This window comes from Oncorhynchus kisutch, unplaced genomic scaffold (assembly GCF_002021735.2).
Source record: "Oncorhynchus kisutch isolate 150728-3 unplaced genomic scaffold, Okis_V2 scaffold697, whole genome shotgun sequence".
NCBI classification, from domain to species: domain Eukaryota; kingdom Metazoa; phylum Chordata; class Actinopteri; order Salmoniformes; family Salmonidae; genus Oncorhynchus; species Oncorhynchus kisutch.
The window spans coordinates 76,120-101,124 of NW_022262642.1; the positions used below are offsets into that span (position 1 = coordinate 76,120).

At 47.8% G+C, this 25,005-nt stretch overlaps 3 protein-coding genes and 1 non-coding gene across 7 annotated transcripts in view; 2 read left to right on the top strand and 2 right to left on the bottom strand.

Moving 5' to 3' along the window:
* Positions 1 to 6,270, bottom strand: part of LOC109886477 (RNA-binding protein 26) — a 44,462-nt gene extending 38,192 nt beyond the window's left edge. The window contains exon 1 of one of the 2 annotated variants that reach the window (XM_031815907.1): positions 6,080 to 6,270. In XM_031815907.1, coding sequence (XP_031671767.1) covers positions 6,080 to 6,267 — 188 coding nt within the window. In that variant the 5' untranslated portion in view covers positions 6,268 to 6,270. The remainder of the gene's footprint in view (positions 1 to 6,079) is intronic. The other variant, XM_031815903.1, reaches the window with a different exon arrangement.
* On the top strand, positions 4,795 to 9,492 carry LOC109886104 (translationally-controlled tumor protein homolog). Its single transcript, XM_031815911.1, has 6 exons — positions 4,795 to 4,980; positions 5,439 to 5,512; positions 5,752 to 5,939; positions 6,696 to 6,801; positions 7,301 to 7,417; positions 9,002 to 9,492. Exons 1-6 carry the CDS (start codon positions 4,953 to 4,955, stop codon positions 9,002 to 9,004), a joined length of 516 nt encoding a protein of 171 aa, XP_031671771.1. The 5' UTR covers positions 4,795 to 4,952; the 3' UTR covers positions 9,005 to 9,492.
* LOC116361461 (small nucleolar RNA SNORA31) lies at positions 8,195 to 8,330 on the top strand. The gene has a single exon (XR_004207603.1). It is a non-coding gene; the product is annotated as a small nucleolar RNA SNORA31 (small nucleolar RNA).
* Positions 9,493 to 10,947: 1,455 nt separating the features above from the next.
* On the bottom strand, positions 10,948 to 21,770 carry LOC109887610 (general transcription factor IIF subunit 2). 3 transcript variants are annotated; one of them, XM_031815909.1, is made up of 11 exons: positions 21,556 to 21,767; positions 20,902 to 20,975; positions 20,777 to 20,796; positions 20,510 to 20,654; positions 20,242 to 20,253; positions 17,362 to 17,421; positions 16,269 to 16,350; positions 15,855 to 15,954; positions 15,549 to 15,692; positions 11,618 to 11,756; positions 10,948 to 11,503 (listed from the first exon to the last, which is right to left on the bottom strand). In XM_031815909.1, exons 4-10 carry the CDS (start codon positions 20,622 to 20,624, stop codon positions 11,622 to 11,624), a joined length of 648 nt encoding a protein of 215 aa, XP_031671769.1. In that variant the 5' UTR covers positions 20,625 to 20,654; positions 20,777 to 20,796; positions 20,902 to 20,975; positions 21,556 to 21,767; the 3' UTR covers positions 10,948 to 11,503; positions 11,618 to 11,621. The 3 variants fall into 3 exon arrangements, with proteins under 3 accessions (XP_031671769.1, XP_031671768.1, XP_031671770.1); XM_031815908.1 differs by having other exon boundaries at positions 10,948 to 11,756; positions 21,556 to 21,766; XM_031815910.1 differs by lacking the exons at positions 17,362 to 17,421; positions 20,242 to 20,253 and having other exon boundaries at positions 10,948 to 11,756; positions 20,777 to 20,788; positions 20,883 to 20,975; positions 21,556 to 21,770.
* Between the last annotated feature and the right edge of the window lie 3,235 nt (positions 21,771 to 25,005).

The following is a 25,005-nucleotide window of genomic DNA, read 5'->3' on the forward strand; positions in this document are numbered from 1 at the left end:
GTTAAACTAGTTAACCAGTTATTCACTACCTATCTTACTAGTTCAACTAGTTAACCAGTTATTCACTACCTAGTTCAACTAGTTCACCAGTTATTCACTACCTATCTTACTAGTTCAACTAGTTAACCAGTTATTCACTACCTAGTTCAACTAGTTAACCAGTTATTCACTACCTATCTTACTAGTTCAACTAGTTAACCAGTTATTCACTACCTAGTTCAACTAGTTAACCAGTTATTCACTACCTATATTACTAGTTCAACTAGTTAACCAGTTATTCACTACCTATTTCAACTAGTTAACCAGTTATTCACTACCTAGCTTACTAGTTAAACTAGTTAACCAGTTATTCACTACCTATCTTACTAGTTCAACTAGTTAACCAGTTATTCACTACCTATCTTACTAGTTCAACTAGTTAACCAGTTATTCACTACCTAGTTCAACTAGTTAACCAGTTATTCACTACCTAGCTTACTAGTTAAACTAGTTAACCAGTTATTCACTACCTATCTTACTAGTTCAACTAGTTAACCAGTTATTCACTACCTATCTTACTAGTTCAACTAGTTAACCAGTTATTCACTACCTATCTTACTAGTTCAACTAGTTAACCAGTTATTCACTACCTATCTTACTAGTTCAACTAGTTAACCAGTTATTCACTACCTATCTTACTAGTTCAACTAGTTAACCAGTTATTCACTACCTAGTTCAACTAGTTAACCAGTTATTCACTACCTAGCTTACTAGTTCAACTAGTTAACCAGTTATTCACTACCTAGTTCAACTAGTTAACCAGTTATTCACTACCTAGCTTACTAGTTCAACTAGTTAACCAGTTATTCACTACCTAGTTCAACTAGTTAACCAGTTATTCACTACCTAGCTTACTAGTTCAACTAGTTAACCAGTTATTCACTACCTATCTTACTAGTTAAACTAGTTAACCAGTTATTCACTACCTATCTTACTAGTTCAACTAGTTAACCAGTTATTCACTACCTATCTTACTAGTTAAACGAGTTAACCAGTTATTCACTACCTAGCTTACTAGTTAAACTAGTTAACCAGTTATTCACTACCTATCTTACTAGTTCAACTAGTTAACCAGTTATGCACTACCTATCTTACTAGTTCAACTAGTTAACCAGTTATTCACTACCTAGTTAAACTAGTTAACCAGTTATTCACTACCTATCTTACTAGTTCAACTAGTTAACCAGTTATTCACTACCTATCTTACTAGTTCAACTAGTTAACCAGTTATTCACTACCTATCTTACTAGTTCAACTAGTTAACCAGTTATTCACTACCTATCTTACTAGTTCAACTAGTTAACCAGTTATTCACTACCTATCTTACTAGTTCAACTAGTTAACCAGTTATTCACTACCTATCTTACTAGTTCAACTAGTTAACCAGTTATTCACTACCTAGTTCAACTAGTTAACCAGTTATTCACTACCTAGCTTACTAGTTCAACTAGTTAACCAGTTATTCACTACCTAGTTCAACTAGTTAACCAGTTATTCACTACCTAGCTTACTAGTTCAACTAGTTAACCAGTTATTCACTACCTAGTTCAACTAGTTAACCAGTTATTCACTACCTAGCTTACTAGTTCAACTAGTTAACCAGTTATTCACTACCTATCTTACTAGTTAAACTAGTTAACCAGTTATTCACTACCTATCTTACTAGTTCAACTAGTTAACCAGTTATTCACTACCTATCTTACTAGTTAAACGAGTTAACCAGTTATTCACTACCTAGCTTACTAGTTAAACTAGTTAACCAGTTATTCACTACCTAGCTTACTAGTTCAACTAGTTAACCAGTTATTCACTACCTAGCTTACTAGTTCAACTAGTTAACCAGTTATTCACTACCTAGTTCAACTAGTTAACCAGTTATTCACTACCTAGCTTACTAGTTCAACTAGTTAACCAGTTATTCACTACCTAGCTTACTAGTTCAACTAGTTAACCAGTTATTCACTACCTATCTTACTAGTTCAACTAGTTAACCAGTTATTCAATACCTAGCTTACTAGTTCAACTAGTTAACCAGTTATTCAATACCTAGCTTACTAGTTCAACTAGTTAACCAGTTATTCACTAGCTGTAATTGTTTCCTTATTGTTTATAATCCAAATGTCTTAAGTCAATACACTAAAGATTGTATCTTCAAAAGCACTTTTTTAAACATTCTGTTAACAAACTAATGCCGAATTGTTTCCACTCCGGGAGACTCGCGATTCAGATTCTAGTTTTGGGAAATCACAATGGGGAAATACTGTTTATTATGGTCACGGGTTTCACCACTCAGCTGGTATTATGATATTTCTTGGTAAGTTTTCGAAGTGATATTTCAGCGTGTTCTGCGTCCAACGATGGGAGATTAGTTATATTGATCTCCAAACTACATCATGCTTGTTTTATTATATTCAAATGTGTTTAAGGGACACAATTCTCACACCTCAAATAAGACTTCTTTTTGTGTGTTTTTTTTTGCTGATAAACTTACTGAGCTGCAAAACAAGTATAAAAATGCCTGGTTTATAATAATTAACTTGAATAAATGTGAAATATTGTAACTCAAATAAACCAATTTGTTGAGAATATTCCAGTGAAAGATCATGTGAAATATTTAGGGGTGAAAAACCATATTGTCCGTCAACATCTCAATTTCTCTCAGAGATGAAAGAAAACTAAATCACTCTTTAATAACTTGCTCTCTATTATTGGAACGGGTTTTATTGTCCAAAGCAGGGGGTCTGTCACGGGTTTTATTGTCCAAAGCAGAGGGTCTGTCACGGGTTTTATTGTCCAAAGCAGAGGGTCTGTCACGGGTTTTATTGTCCAAAGCAGGGGGTCTGTCACGGGTTTTATTGTCCAAAGCAGAGGGTCTGTCACGGGTTTTATTGTCCAAAGCAGAGGGTCTGTCACGGGTTTTATTGTCCAAAGCAGGGGGTCTGTCACGGGTTTTATTGTCCAAAGCAGAGGGTCTGTCACGGGTTTTATTGTCCAAAGCAGAGGGTCTGTCACAGGTTTTATTGTCCAAAGCAGAGGGTCTGTCACGGGTTTTATTGTCCAAAGCAGGGGGTCTGTCACGGGTTTTATTGTCCAAAGCAGAGGGTCTGTCACGGGTTTTGTCTACCCTACTTTATCCCTATCTGTTACTGATCAAACCAGAGGATATCAACAACCCTTTCCTCGAGTTTATATGGGGAAATAAACATCACAAACTTCAGAAGTCTGTAATAGCAAACCAAAGAGCTGATGGTGGGTTTGATGTACTAGATTTCATTGATGTCAACAACATCTTTAACGTAAAGTGGATTTAAAAATTTTAAAAAAGATGCTTAGCTCTGAATCTTTATGGGACGTCATTCCTTGTCGTATATTTTTTACGACATTTTTGTGGAAGTGCAACTAATTCTCCAGCAAAATGACCCATCAAACTGTCCAAATTTCACTAACAAACCTTTTAGCTTGGAAACGATGTTATGTCCATAACTTCTCCCCTATTAAAAAACACTTCTGTGGAAAAAACAAAGATATTGTTGTTAAAAACGATTCTTAAGTGGTTTGATAGAAATATTATATTCGCGGTAGATTCTTTTTCAGTGCTCCTGAATGGCGCAGTGGTCTAAAACCCTGCAGTTCAGTGCAAAAAGGGTCACTGCAGTACCTGGTTCGAATCCCGGCTGCATCACATCTGGCCGTGATTGAGAGTCCCATAGGACGGAGTACAACTGGCCCAGCGTCGTCCAGGTTCTGCAGTCATTGTAAATACGAGTTTGTTCTTATCTGACTTGCCGAGTTAAAAAATAAACGTTTAAATTTGATATAGAAGGGAAGGGAATATAATACAAAGATCCTATAAACATATAACTTCCCAATAGATTATAAAGGATCGTAATGACGTATGCCGAGTTAAAAAAGAAACGTTTAAATTTGATATAGAAGGGAAGGGAATATAATACAAAGATCCTATAAACATATAACTTCCCAATAGATTATAAAGGATCGTAATGACGTATGCCGAGTTAAAAAAGAAACGTTTAAATTTGATATAGAAGGGAAGGGAATATAATACAAAGATCCTATAAACATATAACTTCCCAATAGATTATAAAGGATCGTAAGGTGTTACTCAATTCATGAAATCTCATTCGTGTTTTGGAGACCATTTTCAAGATAGATGAACACAGGTTTTTTGGTTTGTAAATTTATATGAAAATTTGGCCAAAAGAATAATGAAATTACTTCCATAAAAAATGTTTCAGCTTATTTCGATCGTATGTAAAGAATCCAAGCAGGACATCTCTCCACAACAGTGTAAAATCTTCATAAATGTGTTCAATTATAAATCTCCTGATGAATACAATGCCCCAAAAAGATGCAACACTGTTTCTGGGTGGTCATTACAAAAGGAGCAGTTTGAGTTGATGTTTTCCTTCAACTTCTTCATATAGTGGTTGGCAAGATAATATTTATGAATAATTTTAAAGGAAACTTCCTTAATTTTGTTAACAAGTAGGTATGTGTGTGGCAACATCCAAACTTTTTTCCAACAGATATTATCAATAAATCCATTCCAATAAGGCATGACATAAGGTATAGATACAACATCCTGCTGAAACAAGATTCGTATCGCTCTGTTGTTGAATGGACCAAATATATATATATATAGTAAACAAATATATATATAATAAGACTACATTTTTTTAAAAGTGCAGGCTGGAGAACGCACCCGGAGAAGCGGCACCCTGCGACGTGTCCTCAAGGGGGCGCCGGGGACCGGCGGTGACGTCAGCAGCGCCCGCCGCTATCTAAGTTGGGGAACCGCTGTTTTCTGTCCTTTTTCTCCTTACGAGTCCTGAGACGGGTAGGGATCCAAAAACATCTTCCCGTGGAACGGCACTTTTTACAATCCAACAAAAATGATCATCTACAAGGATATCATCACCGGTAATCTAACGTTTATATTATCAATATTCTGTTATTATTTCTTGTATAAATATATATTTTTGTGTTGGTCTGCTTTGCAGTGTGTTTTTTTGGGGCCTACCGGAAGTCTACTGGCCATTGTGCCAACGATGTGGAAATTACTTTCAAAATAACAGACTTAGTCGTAGTTCCTCCATGGTATTCTGTACCGTGATCGGTCCAATTCGTACATTTTAAATGTACTGTATAACGGAGTAAACCGATAGACTGTGTTTAGGCTTACCGGAGAGTTAGCATTTCCCGGCTAGTTAGCAAGGCCTACCGGCGTTTGGCTAACTAGGTAACAAGTTGTACTAAATGCCCTCTTTTTTTATCGTAAAAAGCTGATTTTTAGTTAACTATTGTGTCAACTAGTAGGCTATCTACCGTTTCAACTCCCACGTTTTGGGTATGCGTTGGTTAATAATGATGTATTTCAGGAGATGAGCTATTCACCGAGGTCTACAAAATCACGGAGGTCTGCGACGGTATGCTGTACGAGGTACAGGGAAAGGTACGTTAATCACGTCCACTAAGTTACTGAACTGTATTGAAAAACGGTAATCTTCCTTAGCTTTTAGCATACTTGTCTAGCTATTCCATTTATTTCACTCACTACAAAATACAGGAGGGTTATGATAACATAATTTCTGCTTTGGTAGACTGGATCTGCTAGTTAACTACGGTGACGTGTTGATACCGGTGTACCGTTTAGCCTGCTAGCCTAAAACCAGGATCTCCCCTCTGTTCCAGCTCACTTCCAGATCGGAGGACGTCGACGGTGCGTTAATCGGTGCCAACGCCTCTGCAGAGGGCGGCGATGAGGGTAGTGAAGCCTCCACAGTCAGTGGAGTCGACATTGTGCTCAACAGCAAACTGCAGGAGACCTCGGCCTACAACAAGAAGGCTTACCAGAGCTACATCAAGGGCTACATGAAGGCGTAAGTGTCTCTGGCATCTCATCTAACATTTTTTTTTTTATTAAATTAACATTTCTTATTTACAACTACGGCCTATCGGGGAACTGTGGGTTTAACTGCCTTGTTCAGGGGCAGAATGACATTTAACGTTTTTTTTTTACCTTGTCAACTCTTGGATTCGATCCAGCAATCTTTCACTTACTGGCCCAACACCAGTAACAGGACGAGAGTGATATTTAAACGGAAAATCAGACTCAACTGTCGATTTAAAATGCATGTTGACAAGCCTGGGCAACTTCTCTCTGGTGACACCCAGGGGTTTTGGTAACTGATACACACATGACATCATATTGTCCCTGGACTTTCTGCACGGCCTGCTATGACTCATCGGATTGTTCCATTATGCGTCTCAAATGGGTGTAAATAGCTGTAAAACCGCGGGGAGTCAACATGGTTCGGTCCAGTCTAAAGGGGTGTAAATACCTGTTAAACCACGGGGAGTCGACATGGTTCAGTCCAGTCTAAATACCTGTTGAACCACGGGGAGTCGACATGGTTCAGTCCAGTCTAAATACCTGTTGATCCACAGGGAGTCGACATGGTTCAGTCCAGTCTAAATACCTGTTAAACCACAGGGAGTCGACATGGTTCAGTCCAGTCTAAATACCTGTTAAACCACAGGGAGTCGATCAAGTGCACAAGCAGGGTTCTGTCTTCTGGGAGTATCAGGCAGCCTGGGAATGTTGTGAATGTAACACAGTCCCCCCCTACCCCCAGAGTCAAGGCCAAGCTGGAGGAGCAGGGTTCTAAGAGGGTACAGGCCTTCATGGCAGGCGCCCCAGCAGCTGTTAAGATGATCCTGGGGAACCTCGATAAATACCAGGTGAGAATTCCCCCCCCCCCCCCCCTACCGCATGTCCGGGTCCCAAATGGCCCCCCCTTTTTCCCTTTCCAATGTCCATATTTAGTGCACTATATAGGGAAAATGGGAGGGCCATTTGGGATGTACCCAACGGCCGGTGCTGTGTGGAAATGGACATGCTGTTTTATATTGGGTGAATGGGGGCTGGTTAAAATGGCCGCTGGAATGTACAGTGATGATCTCAGGACACCTTTTAGAGGCTGTGACCTATGAAACAGTGATGATCTCAGGACACCTTTTAGAGGCTGTGACCTATGACCCTAACATCTGTATTTTACCAGAGTACGTTGTCAAGTCGCTGGCTTAAACTTTGGCGTTTGTATCGTGTGTGTACGTGCGTGCGTGTGTGTGGAGGTGTGGTTTGTTCCAAAAGAAGGCCTCTCCTCGTTGTATGAAACGATGACTGAACAGTGTCTCCTTGTGCTTCCTGTTGATCACGTGACCTGCTCCTCTTCTTCAGTTCTTCACCGGTGAGTCCATGAACTGTGACGGCGCCATCGGCCTGCTAGACTACCGCGAGGACGGGGTCACGCCCTTCTTCGTTTTCTTCAAAGACGGCATCGAGATCGAGAAATACGTAAGTTACCGCGACGACGGAGGACTGTCTGGTTCTCTGTGGGGGACGGAGGACTGTCTGGTTCTCTGTGGGGGACGGAGGACTGTCTGGTTCTCTGTGGGGGACGGAGGACTGTCTGGTTCTCTGTGGGGGACGGAGGACTGTCTGGTTCTCTGTGGGGGACGGAGGACTGTCTGGTTCTCTGTGGGGGACGGAGGACTGTCTGGTTCTCTGTAGGGGACGGAGGACTGTCTGGTTCTCTGTAGGGGACGGAGGACTGTCTGGTTCTCTGTAGGGGACGGAGGACTGTTCAACCACCTGTGACCCCCTCCCTTAAAGCTCAGTGTAAAGGCAACATTCAACTCCCTGTGACCCCCCCCCCCCCCCCCCCTGTTTCTGTGGGTGTCGGCCTGTTGTCATAACTCCCAGTCACTAGGCAGGCCGAGCCAGAGTGTTTTAATGGAGATATGTGACGTTACATAGTTCAGATAGAAATGGGTTGTAGGGGATCGGCCTGGCGCGTAGAACCCGGGGATCGGCCTGGCGCGTAGAACCCGGGGATCGGCCTGGCGCGTAGAACCCGGGGATCGGTCTGGCGCGTAGAACCCGGGGATCGGTTTCTGTTCTGGTCATTCTATCTGCAACGATCGGTGTTTTTTAATCACATTGTCCCATATGGCACACCAGTGGTCTAAAGTAGTGCACTATATAGGGAATAGGGTTCTATAGGGCTCTGGTCTAAAGTAGTGTACTATATAGGGTGCTATTTAGGCACACCACACTCTGAATACTAAGCCCATGCATTCATCTGATAGACCTGAAGTTCTCCACTGTGACTTCTGGGTTTGCAATTGGATGCTAAATGAAATATTCCCTTGACTTTCCCCGACTGCCTGACCGAGTGGCTGTACGGATAGAGAAGAGGAATACATGATGAGGTGTTTACCAGAGGTGGTACTGCCCAGACAGAGGCACCGTTGATTAGTGTGTTGTCCCAAATGGCACCCCTATTCACTTTCTAGTTGACTACTTTTGACCAATCAGACACACCTAATACCTCTATCCATCTCCACGTGGGTAGTAGTCTCTCCTGTCTCCGCTATCCCCTCCACGTGGGTAATAGTCTCTCCTCTGTCCATCTCCACGTGGGTAATAGTCTCCTCTGTCCATCTCCACGTGGGTAGTAGTCTCTCCTGTCTCTGTCCATCTCCACGTGGGTAGTAGTCTCTCCTCTGTCTCTGTCCATCTCCACGTGGGTAATAGTCTCTCCTCTGTCCATCTCCACGTGGGTAGTAGTCTCTCCTCTGTCTCTGTCCATCTCCACGTGGGTAATAGTCTCTCCTCTGTCCATCTCTGCGTGGGTAATAGTCTCTCCTCTGTCCATCTCTGCGTGGGTAATAGTCTCTCCATCTCCACGTGGGTAATAGTCTCTCCATCTCCACGTGGGTAATAGTCTCTCCATCTCCACGTGGGTAATAGTCTCTCCTCTGTCCATCTCCACGTGGGTAATAGTCTCTCCTCTGTCCATCTCCACGTGGGTAATAGTCTCTCCTCTCTGTCCATCTCCACGTGGGTAATAGTCTCTCCTCTGTTTCCTCTCTGCAGTAAACCATCCGGACGTCTAACAGAAGTGCCTGGACCGGAGGGAGCGTGTCTGCTTGTTACCATAGCTACCACCGCCCCTGATCATGGACAGACTGACCCTGCCCTGCCTGCTTGTTACCGTAGCGACCGCCGCCCCCGATCATGGACAGACTGACCCTGCCTGTATCCCTCCCAACACCTGGAACAGACTTGTCTTTCTTTTAATCCCAAGTTTTTTTGTGGCCCCAACCTTCTCTTCGTCCCCCACATCTGACCTCCCGGGGGGAGACGCCAGGCCCTGTTTCTAAACAGACGGTCGTCGGGCAGGACCGTCCCCCCCCCGCCCCCCACCACCACCGTGGATGGAACCATGCTGGCTAGGCTGCTGTGTGCGAGGTGACTTCCATCAGATGTCCAGCTACATTAAGCTCCCACCTTGCTCTCTCACACAACTGTAAAGGACTCATTGACACTATGTTGTGAAATAAACGGGCCTATTGGCCGAAATACAACCGTCCTCTGTGCAGTCTGCGTTCACTCTGATACAGTACCTCCCCTCCCTCCCCCGTCTCTGCTCGGGGGGGGGGCACCAGACGTCTCGCGTAGCTGTTGCCCTGAACCAGAACACATGATTCCATTGGTCCACTTATCAAGCCTGTGGCTCATTTGGATCCGGTGGGCCAGTGTGGGGTAACAACAAATGTGTGACATGTCTGCTGGTCCCTGGGAAGAGGGTCAGGAAACCCTGTTCTGATGGGTCCATACTGTTGGTTAACATTGGGTTCTGGTCCCTGGGCAGAGGGTCAGGAAACCCTGTTCTGATGGGTCCATACTGTTGGTTAACATTGGGTTCTGGTCCCTGGGCAGAGGGTCAGGAAACCCTGTTCTGATGGGTCCATACTGTTGGTTAACATTGGGTTCTGGTCCCTGGGCAGAGGGTCAGGAAACCCTGTTCTGATGGGTCCATACTGTTGGTTAACATTGGGTTCTGGTCCCTGGGCAGAGGGTCAGGAAACCCTGTTCTGATGGGTCCATACTGTTGGTTAACATTGGGTTCTGGTCCCTGGGCAGAGGGTCAGGAAACCCTGTTCTGATGGGTCCATACTGTTGATTAACATTGGGTTCTGGTCCCTGGGCAGAGGGTCAGGAAACCCTGTTCTGTTGGGTCCATACTGTGTTAACATTGGGTTCTGGTCCCTGTTCGGCATGGCGGCCGACTTTAAAGGTGAGTCAACTGACTGATCGCCTTGCATCGTGTGTATATATCTGCTCCATATTATGTGTACAGCAGTCATAATTTACCCATGATACATCAGTGTTGATGCTCTCAAACACGGCCGTTCCCTCTGGGCTGGGTTCATCCAGACAGCTATAAATCCTCTAGTTTTAAAAGGATTCCCATCCTGAAGGCTGGTCTAGGATCAGTTTCCCTCTGGGCTGGGTTCATCCAGACAGATATATCCTCTAGTTTTAAAAGGATTCCCATCCTGAAGGCTGGTCTAGGATCAGTTTCCCTCTGGGCTGGGTTCATCCAGACAGATATAAATCCTCTAGTTTTAAAAGGATTCCCATCCTGAAGGCTGGTCTAGGATCAGTTTCCCTCTGGGCTGGGTTCATCCAGACATAAATCCTCTAGTTTTAAAACATCTGACGGGTCATAGAAGGAATCCCATCCTGTATTTATATCAAGCGTCTCGGTAGGAAGGCTGGTCTAGGATCAGTTTGAGGTTTCCATGGATAGGTGGGATCTGTTCCTAGGTCAGACACTCGATACAGATGACCTTCGGTTCCATTGGTGGCTTATCAGGAACCTGATCCTAGATCAGGACTCCCAGACAAACACGATACAGATGACCTCAGTCATATTTCTGCTCAGGACCTTCCAGTTATTCTACTGCACACAGATTTGTAGAGGTGTGATCTCACTAGAGTAACACCTCGTTTCTAGAGAAAAGTAGACTGGTAGATTTTTTTATTTTTTACAAAAACATTTATTTTATTCCAAAAGTCGTTAACATTTTTTAAAAACTTGTACGTATTGATCCTTGGTTAACGTGTCTGTAAACCGATCGAATGGATCGGTCAGATCCCACAAACACACAGGAATAAACGTCATAGTGGCCCAGGTGAGATGAACCTAAAGCACCTCACTTCAGAATAGTAGGAATCCTTCAAACGTGTCCCCAAAGTGGCACCCTATTCCCTAAATAGTACACTAAATTTGACCAGGGTCCTGGTTTAAAGTAGTGCACTGTATAGGGAATAGGGTGTCACTTGGGACATGTAGTATAGGACCGGGGTCCTAACTGAACAACACATCAGTAGCTTGACAACTTTATTTCTCTACATCATTAAAACATCTTGAAGTCTATAAAAACCAAAACGACGCTCTCTAGGGAGGCCCCAGACCAGGCTAGTCGTCCTCCTCCAGGTGGGGAGCTCTCCAGGAGGCTGGAGGCCCCAGACCAGGCTAGTCGTCCTCCTCCTAGTGGTGAGCTCTCCAGGAGGCTGGAGGCCCCAGACCAGGCTAGTCGTCCTCCTCCTAGTGGTGAGCTCTCCAGGAGGCTGGAGGTCCCAGACCAGGCTAGTCGTCGTCCTCCTAGTGGTGAGCTCTCCAGGAGGCTGGAGGCCCCAGACCAGGCTAGTCGTCGGTCTCCTTCTCCTCCTCCTCTCCTCCCTGGTAGTGTCTGTACTCTGGCTTTAGCTCCCACGTGTTCTTGTGGGTTCCCTTCACGTTGTAGATGCCGATGTCGCGCAGAATCTCTTTCAGGTAACTCTGAATGAAGGGGAGAGAGAGACGGGAGAGGAGAGAGACGGGAGAGGAGAGAGACGGAATAGGGAGCAGGAAAGAGCGTTGAGTTTCCAGTCTGGTCTTGAATTCCCTGTTTCATCTCTTATATGTACAAAAGGAAATATTGTGTAAAGTATATCACTAACTTGACCAGATAAAAACCACCTCAGACTGAAACATAAACCACCTCAGACTGAAACATAAACCACCTCAGACTGAAACATAAACCACCTCAGACTGAAACATAAACCACCTCAGACTGAAACATAAACCACCTCAGACTGAAACATAAACCACCTCAGACTTAAACATAAACCACCACAGACGACCCGCTCATGAGGCATCCATCTCTACCTCAGACTGAAACAAACCACCACAGACATGAGGCATCCGTCTCTACCTCAGACTGAAACATAAACCACCACAGACATAAACCACCTCAGACTGAAACATAAACCACCACAGACGACCCGCTCATGAGGCATCCGTCTCTACCTCAGACTGAAACATAAACCACCACAGACGACCCGCTCATGAGGCATCCGTCTCTACCTCAGACTGAAACATAAACCACCACAGACGACCCGCTCGTGAGGCATCCGTCTCCACAGCGGCAGATTGACAAGGCCGGCCTTTTCTGAGCTGAACTAACCCAAGACGCAGCTCTCCAACAACACATAAAACCCTCACCTAATTCTGCCACAAAACAACGACACTCTCTCTCATATGGGCTTTTTTAAGGTGAGCGCTAATGTGCCTTTTGACCAAATGGGCCACTGTTTATCAAGGGCAGAGCTGTAAAAATATGTATCTTATCCATTCCCAGCGCTCCTCTCCAGGGGGCTTTTGAAAAGACTCATCCAACATTCAGTCCAAAGAAAATGGTCTCCTATAAATCACGTAGTAGAGAGAGGAGGTGGTAGTAGAGAGAGGAGGTGGTAGTAGAGAGAGGAGGTGGTAGTAGAGAGAGGAGGTGGTAGTAGAGAGAGGAGGTGGTAGTAGAGAGAGGAGGTGGTAGTAGAGAGAAGAGGTGGTAGTAGAGAGAAGAGGTGGTAGTAGAGAGAAGAGGTGGTAGTAGAGAGAGGAGGTGGTAGTAGAGAGAGGAGGTGGTAGTAGAGAAGAGGTGGTAGTAGAGAGGAGGTGGTAGAGAGAGAGGAGGTGGTAGTAGAGAGAGGTGGTGGTAGTAGAGAGAGGAGGTGGTAGAGAGAGAGGAGGTGGTAGTAGAGAGGAGGTGGTAGTAGAGAGAAGAGGTGGTAATAGAGAGAGGAGGTGGTAGTAGAGAGAGGAGGTGGTAGTAGAGAGAGGAGGTGGTAGTAGAGAGAGGAGGTGGTAGTAGAGAGAGGAGGTGGTAGTAGAGAGGAGGTGGTAGTAGAGAGAGGAGGTGGTAGTAGAGAGAGGAGGTGGTAGTAGAGAGAGGAGGTGGTAGTAGAGAGAAGAGGTGGTAGTAGAGAGAAGAGGTGGTAGTAGAGAGAGGAGGTGGTAGTAGAGAGAGGAGGTGGTAGAGAGAGAGGAGGTGGTAGTAGAGAGAGGAGGTGGTAGTAGAGAGGAGGTGGTAGTAGAGAGAGGAGGTGGTAGTAGAGAGAGGAGGTGGTAGTAGAGAGGAGGTGGTAGTAGAGAGGAGGTGGTAGTAGAGAGAGGAGGTGGTAGTAGAGAGAAGAGGTGGTAGTAGAGAGAAGAGGTGGTAGTAGAGAGAAGAGGTGGTAGTAGAGAGAGGAGGTGGTAGTAGAGAGGAGTGTGGTAGTAGAGAGAAGAGGTGGTAGTAGAGAGAGGAGGTGGTAGTAGAGAGAAGGTGGTAGTAGAGAGGAGGTGGTAGTAGAGAGAAGAGGTGGTAGTAGAGAGAAGGTGGTAGTAGAGAGGAGGTGGTAGTAGAGAGAAGAGGTGGTAGTAGAGAGAAGAGGTGGTAGTAGAGGAGGTGGTAGTAGAGAAGAGGTGGTAGTAGAGAGAAGAGGTGGTAGTAGAGAGGAGGTGGTAGTAGAGAGAAGAGGTGGTAGAGAGAGGAGGTGGTAGTAGAGAGAGGAGGTGGTAGAGAGAGAGGAGGTGGTAGAGAGAGAGGAGGTGGCCTTTTCTGTCGTCTACAGGCTGGAGATAAAAAAATGGATGACAATGTAATGAGACGGGACCCTTTTAAAAAAAATACTGTTTCCCCCTGAAAAAAGAGCCAGTACCCTAAAATGGCAACACAAACTAAAAGAGCTGTCATGTTTACATCCTGAAAACAGGACGGGTCAGAGTGGAGAATCACAACTGTTGTCCCAAGGAGTTTCAACCCCGTTGTCATGATCAGCGATTTCAAATTTGTATCTGTCAATTATTTTTAACAGGCTGATTTTATAGCGGAAAAATATTTAAATAAATACGTCCGCATTCATTTCCCGCCGCGTTAAACACATCGTAAAATAAACTCGCGATAAACTCCTGATAAAGTTGGGTAGCTGATATTCAGAGCTTAAAAAAAATTGACTAATTGATTTTAGGACACGGGAATCAGGACTAATAAAGCCAACGGCCTGTTTTACAAAACAGCGGGTCGACCACACGGACGGACATTCAGACCATTGAGGGGCGCTGTGGGGGGAGAGGGGCGCTGTGGGGGGAGAGGGGCGACGTGGTCGGCGACACCCCAGCAAGCACGAGATGTTGGTCCTGTCCCGGACGTTGTTTTTTGGTGTTTCACAAAACGGTACATTTACCACAGATGGGCCATTCGTAACATTTTATTTCAGGCAACACCTCAGCGACCGATGCTTTCAACATCTTATTTTGGGGGCAGTTTCCCGGACCGGCCTTGATTTTCCACATCCACAGACATTGGTTTTTGGTCCAAATCTGAACTTTGTCCTGTGGCACAGCGCCCCTCTCCCCCCACAGCGCCCCTCTACCCCCCACAGCGCCCCTCTCCCCTCCCCCCACAGCGCCCCTCTCCCCTCCCCCCACAGCGCCCCTCTCCCCTACAGCGCCCCTCTCCCCCCACAGCGCCCCTCTACCCCCCACAGCGCCCCTCTACCCCCCACAGCGCCCCTCTACCCCCCACAGCGCCCCTCTACCTCTTCCCCTCTCCCCCCACAGCGCCCCTCTACCCCCACAGCGCCCCTCTCCCCCCTCTCCCCCCACAGCGCCCCTCTCCCCCCACAGCGCCCCTCTTCCCCCACAGCGCCCCTCTTCCCCTCTCCCCCCCCCAGCGCCTCTCTTCCCCTCTCCCCCCCCAGCGCCTCTCTTCCCCTCTCCCCCCCCAGCGCCTCTTCCCCTCTCCCCCCACAGCGTCCCTCTCTCCCCCCAGCACCTCTCTTCCCCTCTCCCCCCACAGCGGGGAGAGGGGAAGAGTAGTATCTAGTAGTATCTCACCACAGGTTGTTTGGTGATGTAGTAATACCGGGTGTATATAGTAGTATCTCACCACAGGTTGTTTAATGATGTTGTAATACCAGGTGTTTATAGTAGTATAAGTAGTATCTCACCACAGGTTGTTTAATGATGTTGTAATACCAGGTGTTTATAGTAGTATATAGTAGTATCTCACCACAGGTTGTTTGGTGATGTAGTAATACCGGGTGTATATAGTAGTATCTCACCACAGGTTGTTTGGTGATGTAGTAATACCGGGTGTATATAGTAGTATCTCACCACAGGTTGTTTGGTGATGTTGTAATACCGGGTGTATATAGTAGTATCTCACCACAGGTTGTTTGGTGATGTAGTAATACCGGGTGTATATAGTAGTATCTCACCACAGGTTGTTTGGTGATGTTGTAATACCAGGTGTATATAGTAGTATCTCACCACAGGTTGTTTGGTGATGTCGACCAGGTCCTTGATGTTGTAATATTGATGCTTCTCAAAAGCTGAGAACAACATGTCCAACACCTGCTGTTTGTCGACCCTCGCTCTTTTACCCTCCTCCTTCTTCTTCCTGTCGTACTCCAGCTGGACGGACGGACACACACACACACTCAGTATTAGTCCAGCTCAGGGGAGGAAGGGAGGAAGTGTCTGGCTGTTGTTGTTGTTGAGGGGGCCTAAAATGTGTACATTTTAGTCGTAACAGACAAACGACCACACGTCGTGCAGGCAGCCGAGGCTCCTTACGTTGTAGGAATGGTTGGCCACTGGTTTGTAGTTGGTGGTAACAGCCTTCTCTAGTTGCTGAGACAATCTCACTGGCTTGGATAACTCTTCTATCTGCAGTCTGGAGACACGAGACAGTAGTGAGTGTCAGCAGGACAGAGAGACACAGACAGAGACACAGCGAGAGAGAGAGAGAGAGAGAGAGAGAGAGAGACAGAGATATATATAGAGAGAGAGACACAGAGAGAGAGAGAGAGACACAGAGAGAGAGAGAGAGACCACAGAGAGAGAGAGAGAGACACAGAGAGAGACACAGAGAGAGAGAGACAGAGACACACAGAGCGAGAGAGAGAGAGACACAGAGAGAGAGAGACACACAGAGCGAGAGAGATAGAGACACAGAGAGAGAGAGCGTGTGAGTGTGTAGGTACGTACCTCTTGAGTTTCATGTAGTTCTCGCTGACAGCAGGTCTACACTCTGCTCTCTGCACCACCAGGCCCTCCAGGGAGATTCTCTCTGTTAGAAAGGAGAACCGGTGACGTCTCTCTGTGTGTGTTGACTCACTCTCTCACGTGGCAACATCATTTCACATCAGTTTTAATGTGATATTCCTCAGTGAGACATCCACAGTGGCAGTACGACGCCACACAGCCAGGAGAAGAGAGACCAACTGATCACTAGGGTCGTCTAACAGGAGGAGAGAGACCATCTGATCACTAGGGTCGTCTAACAGGAGAAGAGAGACCAACTGATCACTAGGGTCGTCTAACTGATCACTAGGGTCGTCTAACAGGAGAAGAGACCAACTAATCACTAGGGTCGTCTAACAGGAGAAGAGAGACCAACTGATCACTAGGGTCGTCTAACTGATCACTAGGGTTGTCTAACTGGAGGAGAGAGACCAACTGATCACTAGGGTCGTCTAACTGATCACTAGGGTTGTCTAACTGGAGAAGAGAGACCAACTGATCACTAGGGTCGTCTAACTGGAGGAGAGAGACCAACTGATCACTAGGGTCGTCTAACAGGAGAAGAGAGACCAACTGATCACTAGGGTCGTCTAACAGGAGAAGAGAGACCAACTGATCACTAGGGTCGTCTAACAGCAGGAGAGAGACCAACTGATCACTAGGGTCGTCTAACAGGAGAAGAGAGACCAACTGATCACTAGGGTCGTCTTAACTGGAGAAGAGAGACCAACTGATCACTAGGGTCGTCTGACAGGAGAAGAGAGACCAACTGATCACTAGGGTCGTCTAACAGGAGAAGAGAGACCAACTGATCACTAGGGTCATCTAACAGGAGAAGAGAGACCAACTGATCACTAGGGTCGTCTAACAGGAGAAGAGAGACCAACTGATCACTAGGGTCGTCTAACAGGAGAACAACATTCTCCACCAGACAGAGTCCCGAACCTCCAGCCTCCTGCCCAGTACACCTCACCAACCTCCACCAGACAGAGGCCGAACCTCCAGCCTCCTGCCAGGCTCCACACCTCTCAGTTGGGAAGAGACTGAGGGGACTCACCTGGGCCTGACCCCGCCCCCGAAACTGAGGTGCTGCCATCAGATCTCTCTTCTGACTGGCCTACAGGGAGGGAGGGAGGGAGGGAGGGGGAAAGGGAGGAGAGGGTGGTCCAATAAGAATTAACACCAGGGTTTAGAATAGCTGCTTTCTGGCGAAGAGGCAGTAACCACGGAGATGAACTGCTCGGCAACGACGGTTGGTCTTCAACGCCTTGCAGAACAACACATCTGACGGTGGCCAGACTTCACACTCAAACCAGGAAGTATCTCAAAACAGAACTTTATATACTGTCTACAACTCACACACACAAGGATAAACCATGAGCTTCACACTGACACACTCACCCTCAAGGGAGGGAGAGGAGAGGACGTGCACATTAGAAGAGGCATAAAGATCATTGCACAAATCATGACGTCAAACCAAGCACTCCACACCAGATCAATACCATCATATTGATTCGTTTGTTTATGTTATTAACAAGCTTCAGATATCATTGCAGTAGCAGATCACATCCAAACTACGGAGCTGATTGGTTCACAGCGGTTCTGATCCGATCTGAGAGACAGCCAGCGGAGTTACTGAGACAAGCAGAGGGCCTCCATCTGTTCTGCTGTGGCAACATGCAGCCCCCAACAAAGCAGAGAACGGGAAGAGGCAGAGAGAGAGAGAGAACGGGAAGAGGCAGAGAGAGAGAGAGAGACGGAAGAGGCAGAGAGAGAGAGAGAGACGGGGAAGAGATGGCAGAGAGAGAGAGAGAGACGGGAGAGGCAGAGAGAGAGAGAGAGACGGGAAGAGCAGAGAGAGAGATAGAGACGGTAAGAGCAAGAGAGAGAGAGACGGGAAGAGGCAGAGAGAGAGGAGAGGGGGAGAAAGAGGCAGAGAGAGAGAGAGAGAGAGAGAGAAGAGGCAGAGAGAGAGAGAGAGAGACGGGAAGAGGAGGAGAGAGAGAGAGAGAGAGCGGGAAGAGGCAGGAGAGAGAAGAGAGAGAGAGAGGAGAGGAGGAGAGAGGCGAGGAGAGAGAGAGAGACGGGGAAGAGGCAGAGAGAGAGAGAGAGAGACGGGAAGAGGCAAAGCAGAGAGAGAGAGAGAGGGAGGGAAGAGGGCAGAGAGAGAGAGAGAGAGAGAGAGAGGGAGAGGAGAGAGACGGAAGAGGCAGAGAGAGAGAGGAGAGAGGGCAGAGAGAGAGAGAGAGACGGGAAGAAGAGGCAGAGCAGAGAGAGAGAAGAGAGAGAGAGAGGGGAGAGAGAGGCGGGGAGAGGGAGAGAGAGAGAGAGAGGCAGGGAGGACAGAAGAGGAGGAGAGAGAGAGGAGAGGGAGAGGAGAGAAGAGAGCAGAGAGAGAGAGAAGAGAGAGGAGAGAGGAGAGAGAGGAGACGGGAAGAGGCAGAGCAGAGAGAAGAGAGAGAGAGACGGGAAGAGGCAGAGAGACAGAGAGAGAGAGAGCGAGAGACAGAGGAGAGAGAGGGAAGAGGCAAGAGAGAGAGAAGAGAGAGAGAGACGGGGAAGAGGAGCAGAGAGAGAGAGAGAGACGGGAAGAGGCAGAGAGAGGAGAGAGAGACGGGAAGAGGCAGAGAGAGAGAGAGAGAGAAGGGAGGAAGAGGCAGAGAGAGAGAGAGACGGGAAGAGGCAGAGAGAGAGAGACAGAGAGAGAGAGCGGGAAGAGGCAGAGGAGAGAGAGCGAGGAGACGAGGGAAGAGGCAGAGAGAAGAGAGAAGAGAGAGAGAGAGACGGGAAGAGGCAGAGAGAGAGAGACGGGAAGAGGCAGAGAGAGGAGAGACGGGAAGAGGCAGAGAGAGAGAGACGGGAAGAGGCAGAGAGAGAGAGACGGGAAGAGGCAGCAGAGAGAGAGAGACGGGAAGGAGGCAGAGAGAGAGAGAAGGGAGAGGAGAGGAGAGGCAGAGAGAGAGACGGGAAGAGGCAGAGAGAGAGAGACGGGAAGAGGCAGAGAGAGAGAGACGGGAAGAGGCAGAGAGAGAGAGACGGGAAGAGCAGAGAGAGAGAGACGGGAAGAGGCAGAGAGAGAGACGGGAAGAGGCAGAGAGAGAGAGACGGGAAGAGGCAGAGAGAGAGAGACGGGAAGAGGCAGAGAGAGAGAGAGACGGGAAGAGGCAGAGAGAGACGGGGGGAAGAAGAGGCAGAGAGAGAGACGGAAGAGAGAGAGAGAGACGGGAAGGGGCGAGAGAGAGACGGGAGGGGCAGAGAGAGAGACGGGAAGGGGCAGAGAGAGAGACGGGAAGGGGCAGAGAGAGAGACGGGAAGGGGCAGAGAGAGAGACGGGAAGGGGCAGAGAGAGAGACGGGAAAGGGCAAGAGAGAGAGACGGGAAGGGGCAGAGAGAGAGACGGGAGGGGCAGAGAGAGAGACGGGAGGGGCAGAGAGAGAGACGGGAAGGGCAGAGAGAGAGACGGAAGGGGCAGAGAGAGAGAGACGGGAGGGGAGAGAGAGAGCGGGAAGGGGCAGAGAGAGAGACGGGAAGGGGCAGAGAGGAGACGGGAGGGGCGAGAGAGAGAACGGGAAGGGGCAGAGAGAGAGACGGGAAGGGGCAGAGAGAGAGACGGGAAGGGGCAGAGAGAGAGACGGGAAGGGGCAGAGAGAGAGACGGGAAGGGGCAGAGAGAGATGGGAAGGGCAGAGAGAGATGGGAAGGGGCAGAGAGAGATGGAGGGGCAGAGAGAGAGGGAAGGGGCGAGGAGACGGGAAGGGGCAGAGAGAGGGAAGGGGCGAGAGACGGGAAGGGCAGAGAGATGGAGAAGGAGACGAGGCAAAGGACACCTTTGAGGCGGAGGGATACAGTACTACTTACCCTGAGGCGGAGGGATCCACAAGACACGCAGTACTACTTTACCCTGAGCGAGTGATACACACAGACGCAGTACTACTTACCCTTAGATGACTCTAATGGGTGAAAGATCAGCTTTGATCACAAACCATGCTCATTTGCAGTCGGGAAACACAAGGCATTTTGACAGTCAATATTATCTGACTACACATTCAAATAGAGGTTATGACTCAAACAAATGGCTCCAGGTTACTCAAACAGCACCTTACCCCGCACACTTATCTAGCGCGGCGCCCGCGCACACTTATCTAGTATGATGCCGCTTCATTTTTCATCATCATCATCGTTTACAGCTGGAGGTCTGTTCCTTACCTGACTGGGTCTCAGTGAACACGGCCAGGGTCTGTCCTCCTACAGTCTGCATGGTGAACGGGTGGTCCCTGGGGGCCTGCACCCCCGATGGCTTGTCCCCGAGGCTGTCAATCATGGTCAGGTCTTCGTTCAGAGTGAATTCCACCTGGTGCACAACAAGTGTAAGTTATGTCAGTTTAGGACCAGGACAACTGCTGGCTGAGTTGGGATCAATATTCCATTGGAATGCAATTCATCTGTGTCGGTAACCATAGTTACTAGTATTACCTCTGCCTTCCCCTTGGTTCCTAACGCAAAAGAAGAAGAAAACAACTGATTAGCTAAATCCCCTTAGCTAGTAAACAACGATGGTGATTACCAACAAACATAACACACGAGACAATTCTACATACTTCCCGATCCGGAGTTTCCCCACCTCTCCCCTGCCTGATGCTTTGGCCCATTGCTGGGACAGGTATTTGGGCACCTGTGGGCAAAGACACTGTTTGTTAGTTAGCTAGTTAACGTGTGCAGTGTGATGATAATGATAGTTACTGTAGTCTACTTCAATAGATCGCTAGTCTCGTCCTCATCCATCCGCGCTGCCACTAGCTAACTACTAGTGTTAGCCGCTAGCTAAGCTCTAGTGTTAGCCCGTTAGCTACTAGTGTTAGCCGTGCTAGCTACTAGTGTTAGCCGTGCTAGCTACTAGTGTTAGCCGTGCTAGCTACTAGTGTTAGCCGTGCTAGCTACTAGTGTTAGCCGTGCTAGCTACTAGTGTTAGCCGTGCTAGCTACTAGTGTTAGCCGTGCTAGCTACTAGTGTTAGCCGTGCTAGCTACTAGTGTTAGCCGTGCTAGCTACTAGTGTTAGCCGTGCTAGCTACTAGTGTTAGCCGTGCTAGCTACTAGTGTTAGCCGTGCTAGCTACTAGTGTTAGCCGTGCTAGCTACTAGTGTTAGCCGTGCTAGCTACTAGTGTTAGCCGTGCTAGCTACTAGTGTTAGCCGTGCTAGCCTACTAGTGTTAGCCGTGCTAGCTACTGTTTATACCCTACATTTCCAACGTACCTTTACCAGCCACACGCCCGTGTTCTGTTTAGCACCAGTTAAATCCACCTCGCCTTTCTCTGACATGTTTAAAACGTTGTTTAAAATCACCTCTTACACGTTACCATTACAATTCGTTTGGCGTTATGAGGTAGGCTAGCTAACGTTAACTAAACAACACACGGTCCGGTAAACTGAACGAACCATAACTACCGAGGCGCAAGAGAGACAGAAAGTACGCGCGAAACCAGAAATACTAGAACTCGAAGTTCAGTGGTCAATTATTTATTTTTTTACTGGTGTGTAGGCCGATTCTAAGGGCCTGTGACTGACAGGGGCCCTAAAAAAATTATTAGAACATTAGGTTAAAAGAAAAATTTAAAAAATCAAGATTGAATGATTAACCTATCACCATTAATATAATATTTTATTTACATGTAAATCAAATGAATTGTGAGTGAGGAGTGCCGGTGTGAGCATCATGTCTCAACTTCCTGAAGAAAAATCTGGCTTCCAAAACGAAACGAAAGCAAATCAAGAAAATGTTTCACAAGGAAGGAGGGTGTCGTCCGTGAAGTGGTGTAAATTAACCTGTCAGCTTAGTCCGTAGTGATATAGGCTACTTTTTCTCCCCTAACATTAGTTACTTAATATCTCATAAGAAAATTCAGAGTATTTACATTTCACTCCTCTTTAGCCAACATTTAATCAATGCAGGCAAACTATTACCAAGCTATTCATACTAAATCAGTTGTTCCTGTCTGTTGCCAGGCCCAACAGATGCAGCTTCAGGCTCACCAGCCCTTTCTCCCCATCCCCCTGAACCAGCCCTTTCTCCCCATCCCCCTGAACCAGCCCTGTCTCCCCATCCCCCTGAACCAGCCCTGTCTCCCCATCCCCCTAAACCAGCCCTGTCTCCCCATCCCCCTAAACCAGCCCTGTCTCCCCATCCCCCTGAACCAGCCTGTCTCCCCATCCCCCTGAACCAGCCCTGTCTCCCCATCCCCCTGAACCAGTCCTGTCTCCCGATCCCCCTGAACCAGTCCTGTCTTCCCATCCCCCTGAACCAGCCCTGTCTCCTCATCCCCCTGAACCAGCCCTGTCTCCCATTCCCAGGCCCAACAGATGCAGCTTCAGGTCACCAGTCCTGTCTCCCCATCCCCCTGAACCAGCCCTGTCTCCCCATCCCCCTGAACCAGCCCTGTCTCCCCATCCCCCCGAACCAGCCCTGTCTCCCCCTCCCCCTGAACCAGCCCTGTCTCCCCATCCCCCTGAACCAGCCCTGTCTCCCCATCCCCCTGAACCAGCCCTGTCTCCCCATCCCCCCGAACCAGCCCTGTCTCCCCCTCCCCCTGAACCAGCCCTGTCTCCCCCTCCCCCTGAACCAGCCCAGTCTCCCCCTCCCCCTGAACCAGCCCAGTCTCCCCATCCCCCTGAACCAGCCCTGTCTCCCCATCCCCATAACCCTGAACCAGCCCTGTCTCCCCATCCCCCCAAACCAGCCCTGTCTCCCCATCCCCCCAAACCAGCCCTGTCTCCCCCTCCCCCTGAACCAGCCCTGTGGGGCCCAATGTGATATCATTCCATGGGGCCCAATGTGATATCATTCCATGGTGCCCAATGTGATATCATTCCATGGTGCCCAATGTGATATCATTCCATGGGGCCAAATGTGATATCTTTCCATGGGGCCCAATGTGATATCTTTCCATGGGGCCCAATGTGATATCTTTCCATGGGGTCCAATGTGATACCATTCCATGGGGCCCAATGTGACATCTTTCCATGGGGCCCAATGTGATATCTTTCCATGGGGCCCAATGTGATATCTTTCCATGGGGCCCAATGTGATATCTTTCCATGGGGCCCAATGTGAAATCTTTCCATGGGGCCCAATGTGATATCTTTCCATGGGGCCCAATGTGATATCATTCCATGGGGCCCAATGTGACATCTTTCCATGGGGCCCAATGTGAAATCTTTCCATGGGGCCCAATGTGATATCTTTCCATGGGGCCCAATGTGAAATCTTTCCATGGGGCCCAATGTGATATCTTTCCATGGGGCCCAATGTGATATCTTTCCATGGGGCCCAATGTGATATCTTTCCATGGGGCCCAATGGGATATCTTTCCATGGGGCCCAATGTGATATCTTTCCATGGGGCCCAATGTGATATCTTTCCATGGGGCCCAATGTGATATCTTTCCATGGGGCCCAATGTGATATCTTTCCATGGGGCCCAATGTGATATCTTTCCATGGGGCCCAATGTGATATCTTTCCATGGGGCCAATGGGATATCTTTCCATGGGGCCCAATGTGATATCTTTCCATGGGCCCAATGTGATATCTTTCCATGGGGCCCAATGTGATATCTTTCCATGGGGCCCATTGGGATATCTTTCCATGGGGCCCAATGTGATATCTTTCTATGGGGCCCAATGTGATATCTTTCCATGGGGCCCAATGTGATATCTTTCCATGGGGCCCAATGTGATATCTTTCCATGGGGCCCCAAATCCCTGGCTGCTCCTGCTGAAACCTATGAAAGAAAAAAACATGTATCTCAAAAGACATTGGCTACATGAAAAATCTTGACAATTAAAAATGTGGCAGCACCATATAAAGGGGCAGCACCATATAAAGGGGTAGGGCAGCACCATATAAAGGGGTAGGGCAGCACCATATAAAGGGGCAGCACCATATAAAGGGGTAGGGCAGCACCATATAAAGGGGTAGGGCAGCACCATATAAAGGGCAGGCAGCACCATATAAAGGGGCAGGGCAGCACCATATAAAGGGGCAGCACCATATAAAGGGGCAGGGCAGCACCATATAAAGGGGCAGCACCATATAAAGGGCAGCACCGTATAAAGGGGCAGCACCGTATAAAGGGGCAGCACCATATAATGTGGCAGCACCATATAAAGGGGCAGGGCAGCACCATATAAAGGGGCAGGGCAGCACCATATAAAGGGGCAGGGCAGCACCATATAAAGGGGCAGCACCATATAAAGGGGCAGTACCATATAAAGGGGCAGCACCATATAAAGGGGTAGCACCATATAAAGGGGTAGCACCATATAAAGGGGCAGGGCAGCACCATATAAAGGGGTAGCACCATATAAAGGGCCACCAGTATAAAGGGGTAGGGCAGCACATAAAAGGGGTAGGGCAGCACCATTAAAGGGGTTAGGGCAGCACCATATAAAGGGGCAGGGAGCACCATATAAAGGGGCAGGGCAGCACCATATAAAGGGGCAGCACCATATAAAGGGGCAGCACCATATAAAGGGGGTAGCACCATATAAAGGGGCAGCACCATATAAAGGGGCAGCACCATATAAAGGGGCAAGCACCATATAAAGGGGTAGCACCATATAAAGGGGTAGCACCATATAAAGGGGCAGCACCATATAAAGGGGCAGGGCAGCACCATATAAAGGGGCAGCACCATATAAAGGGGTAG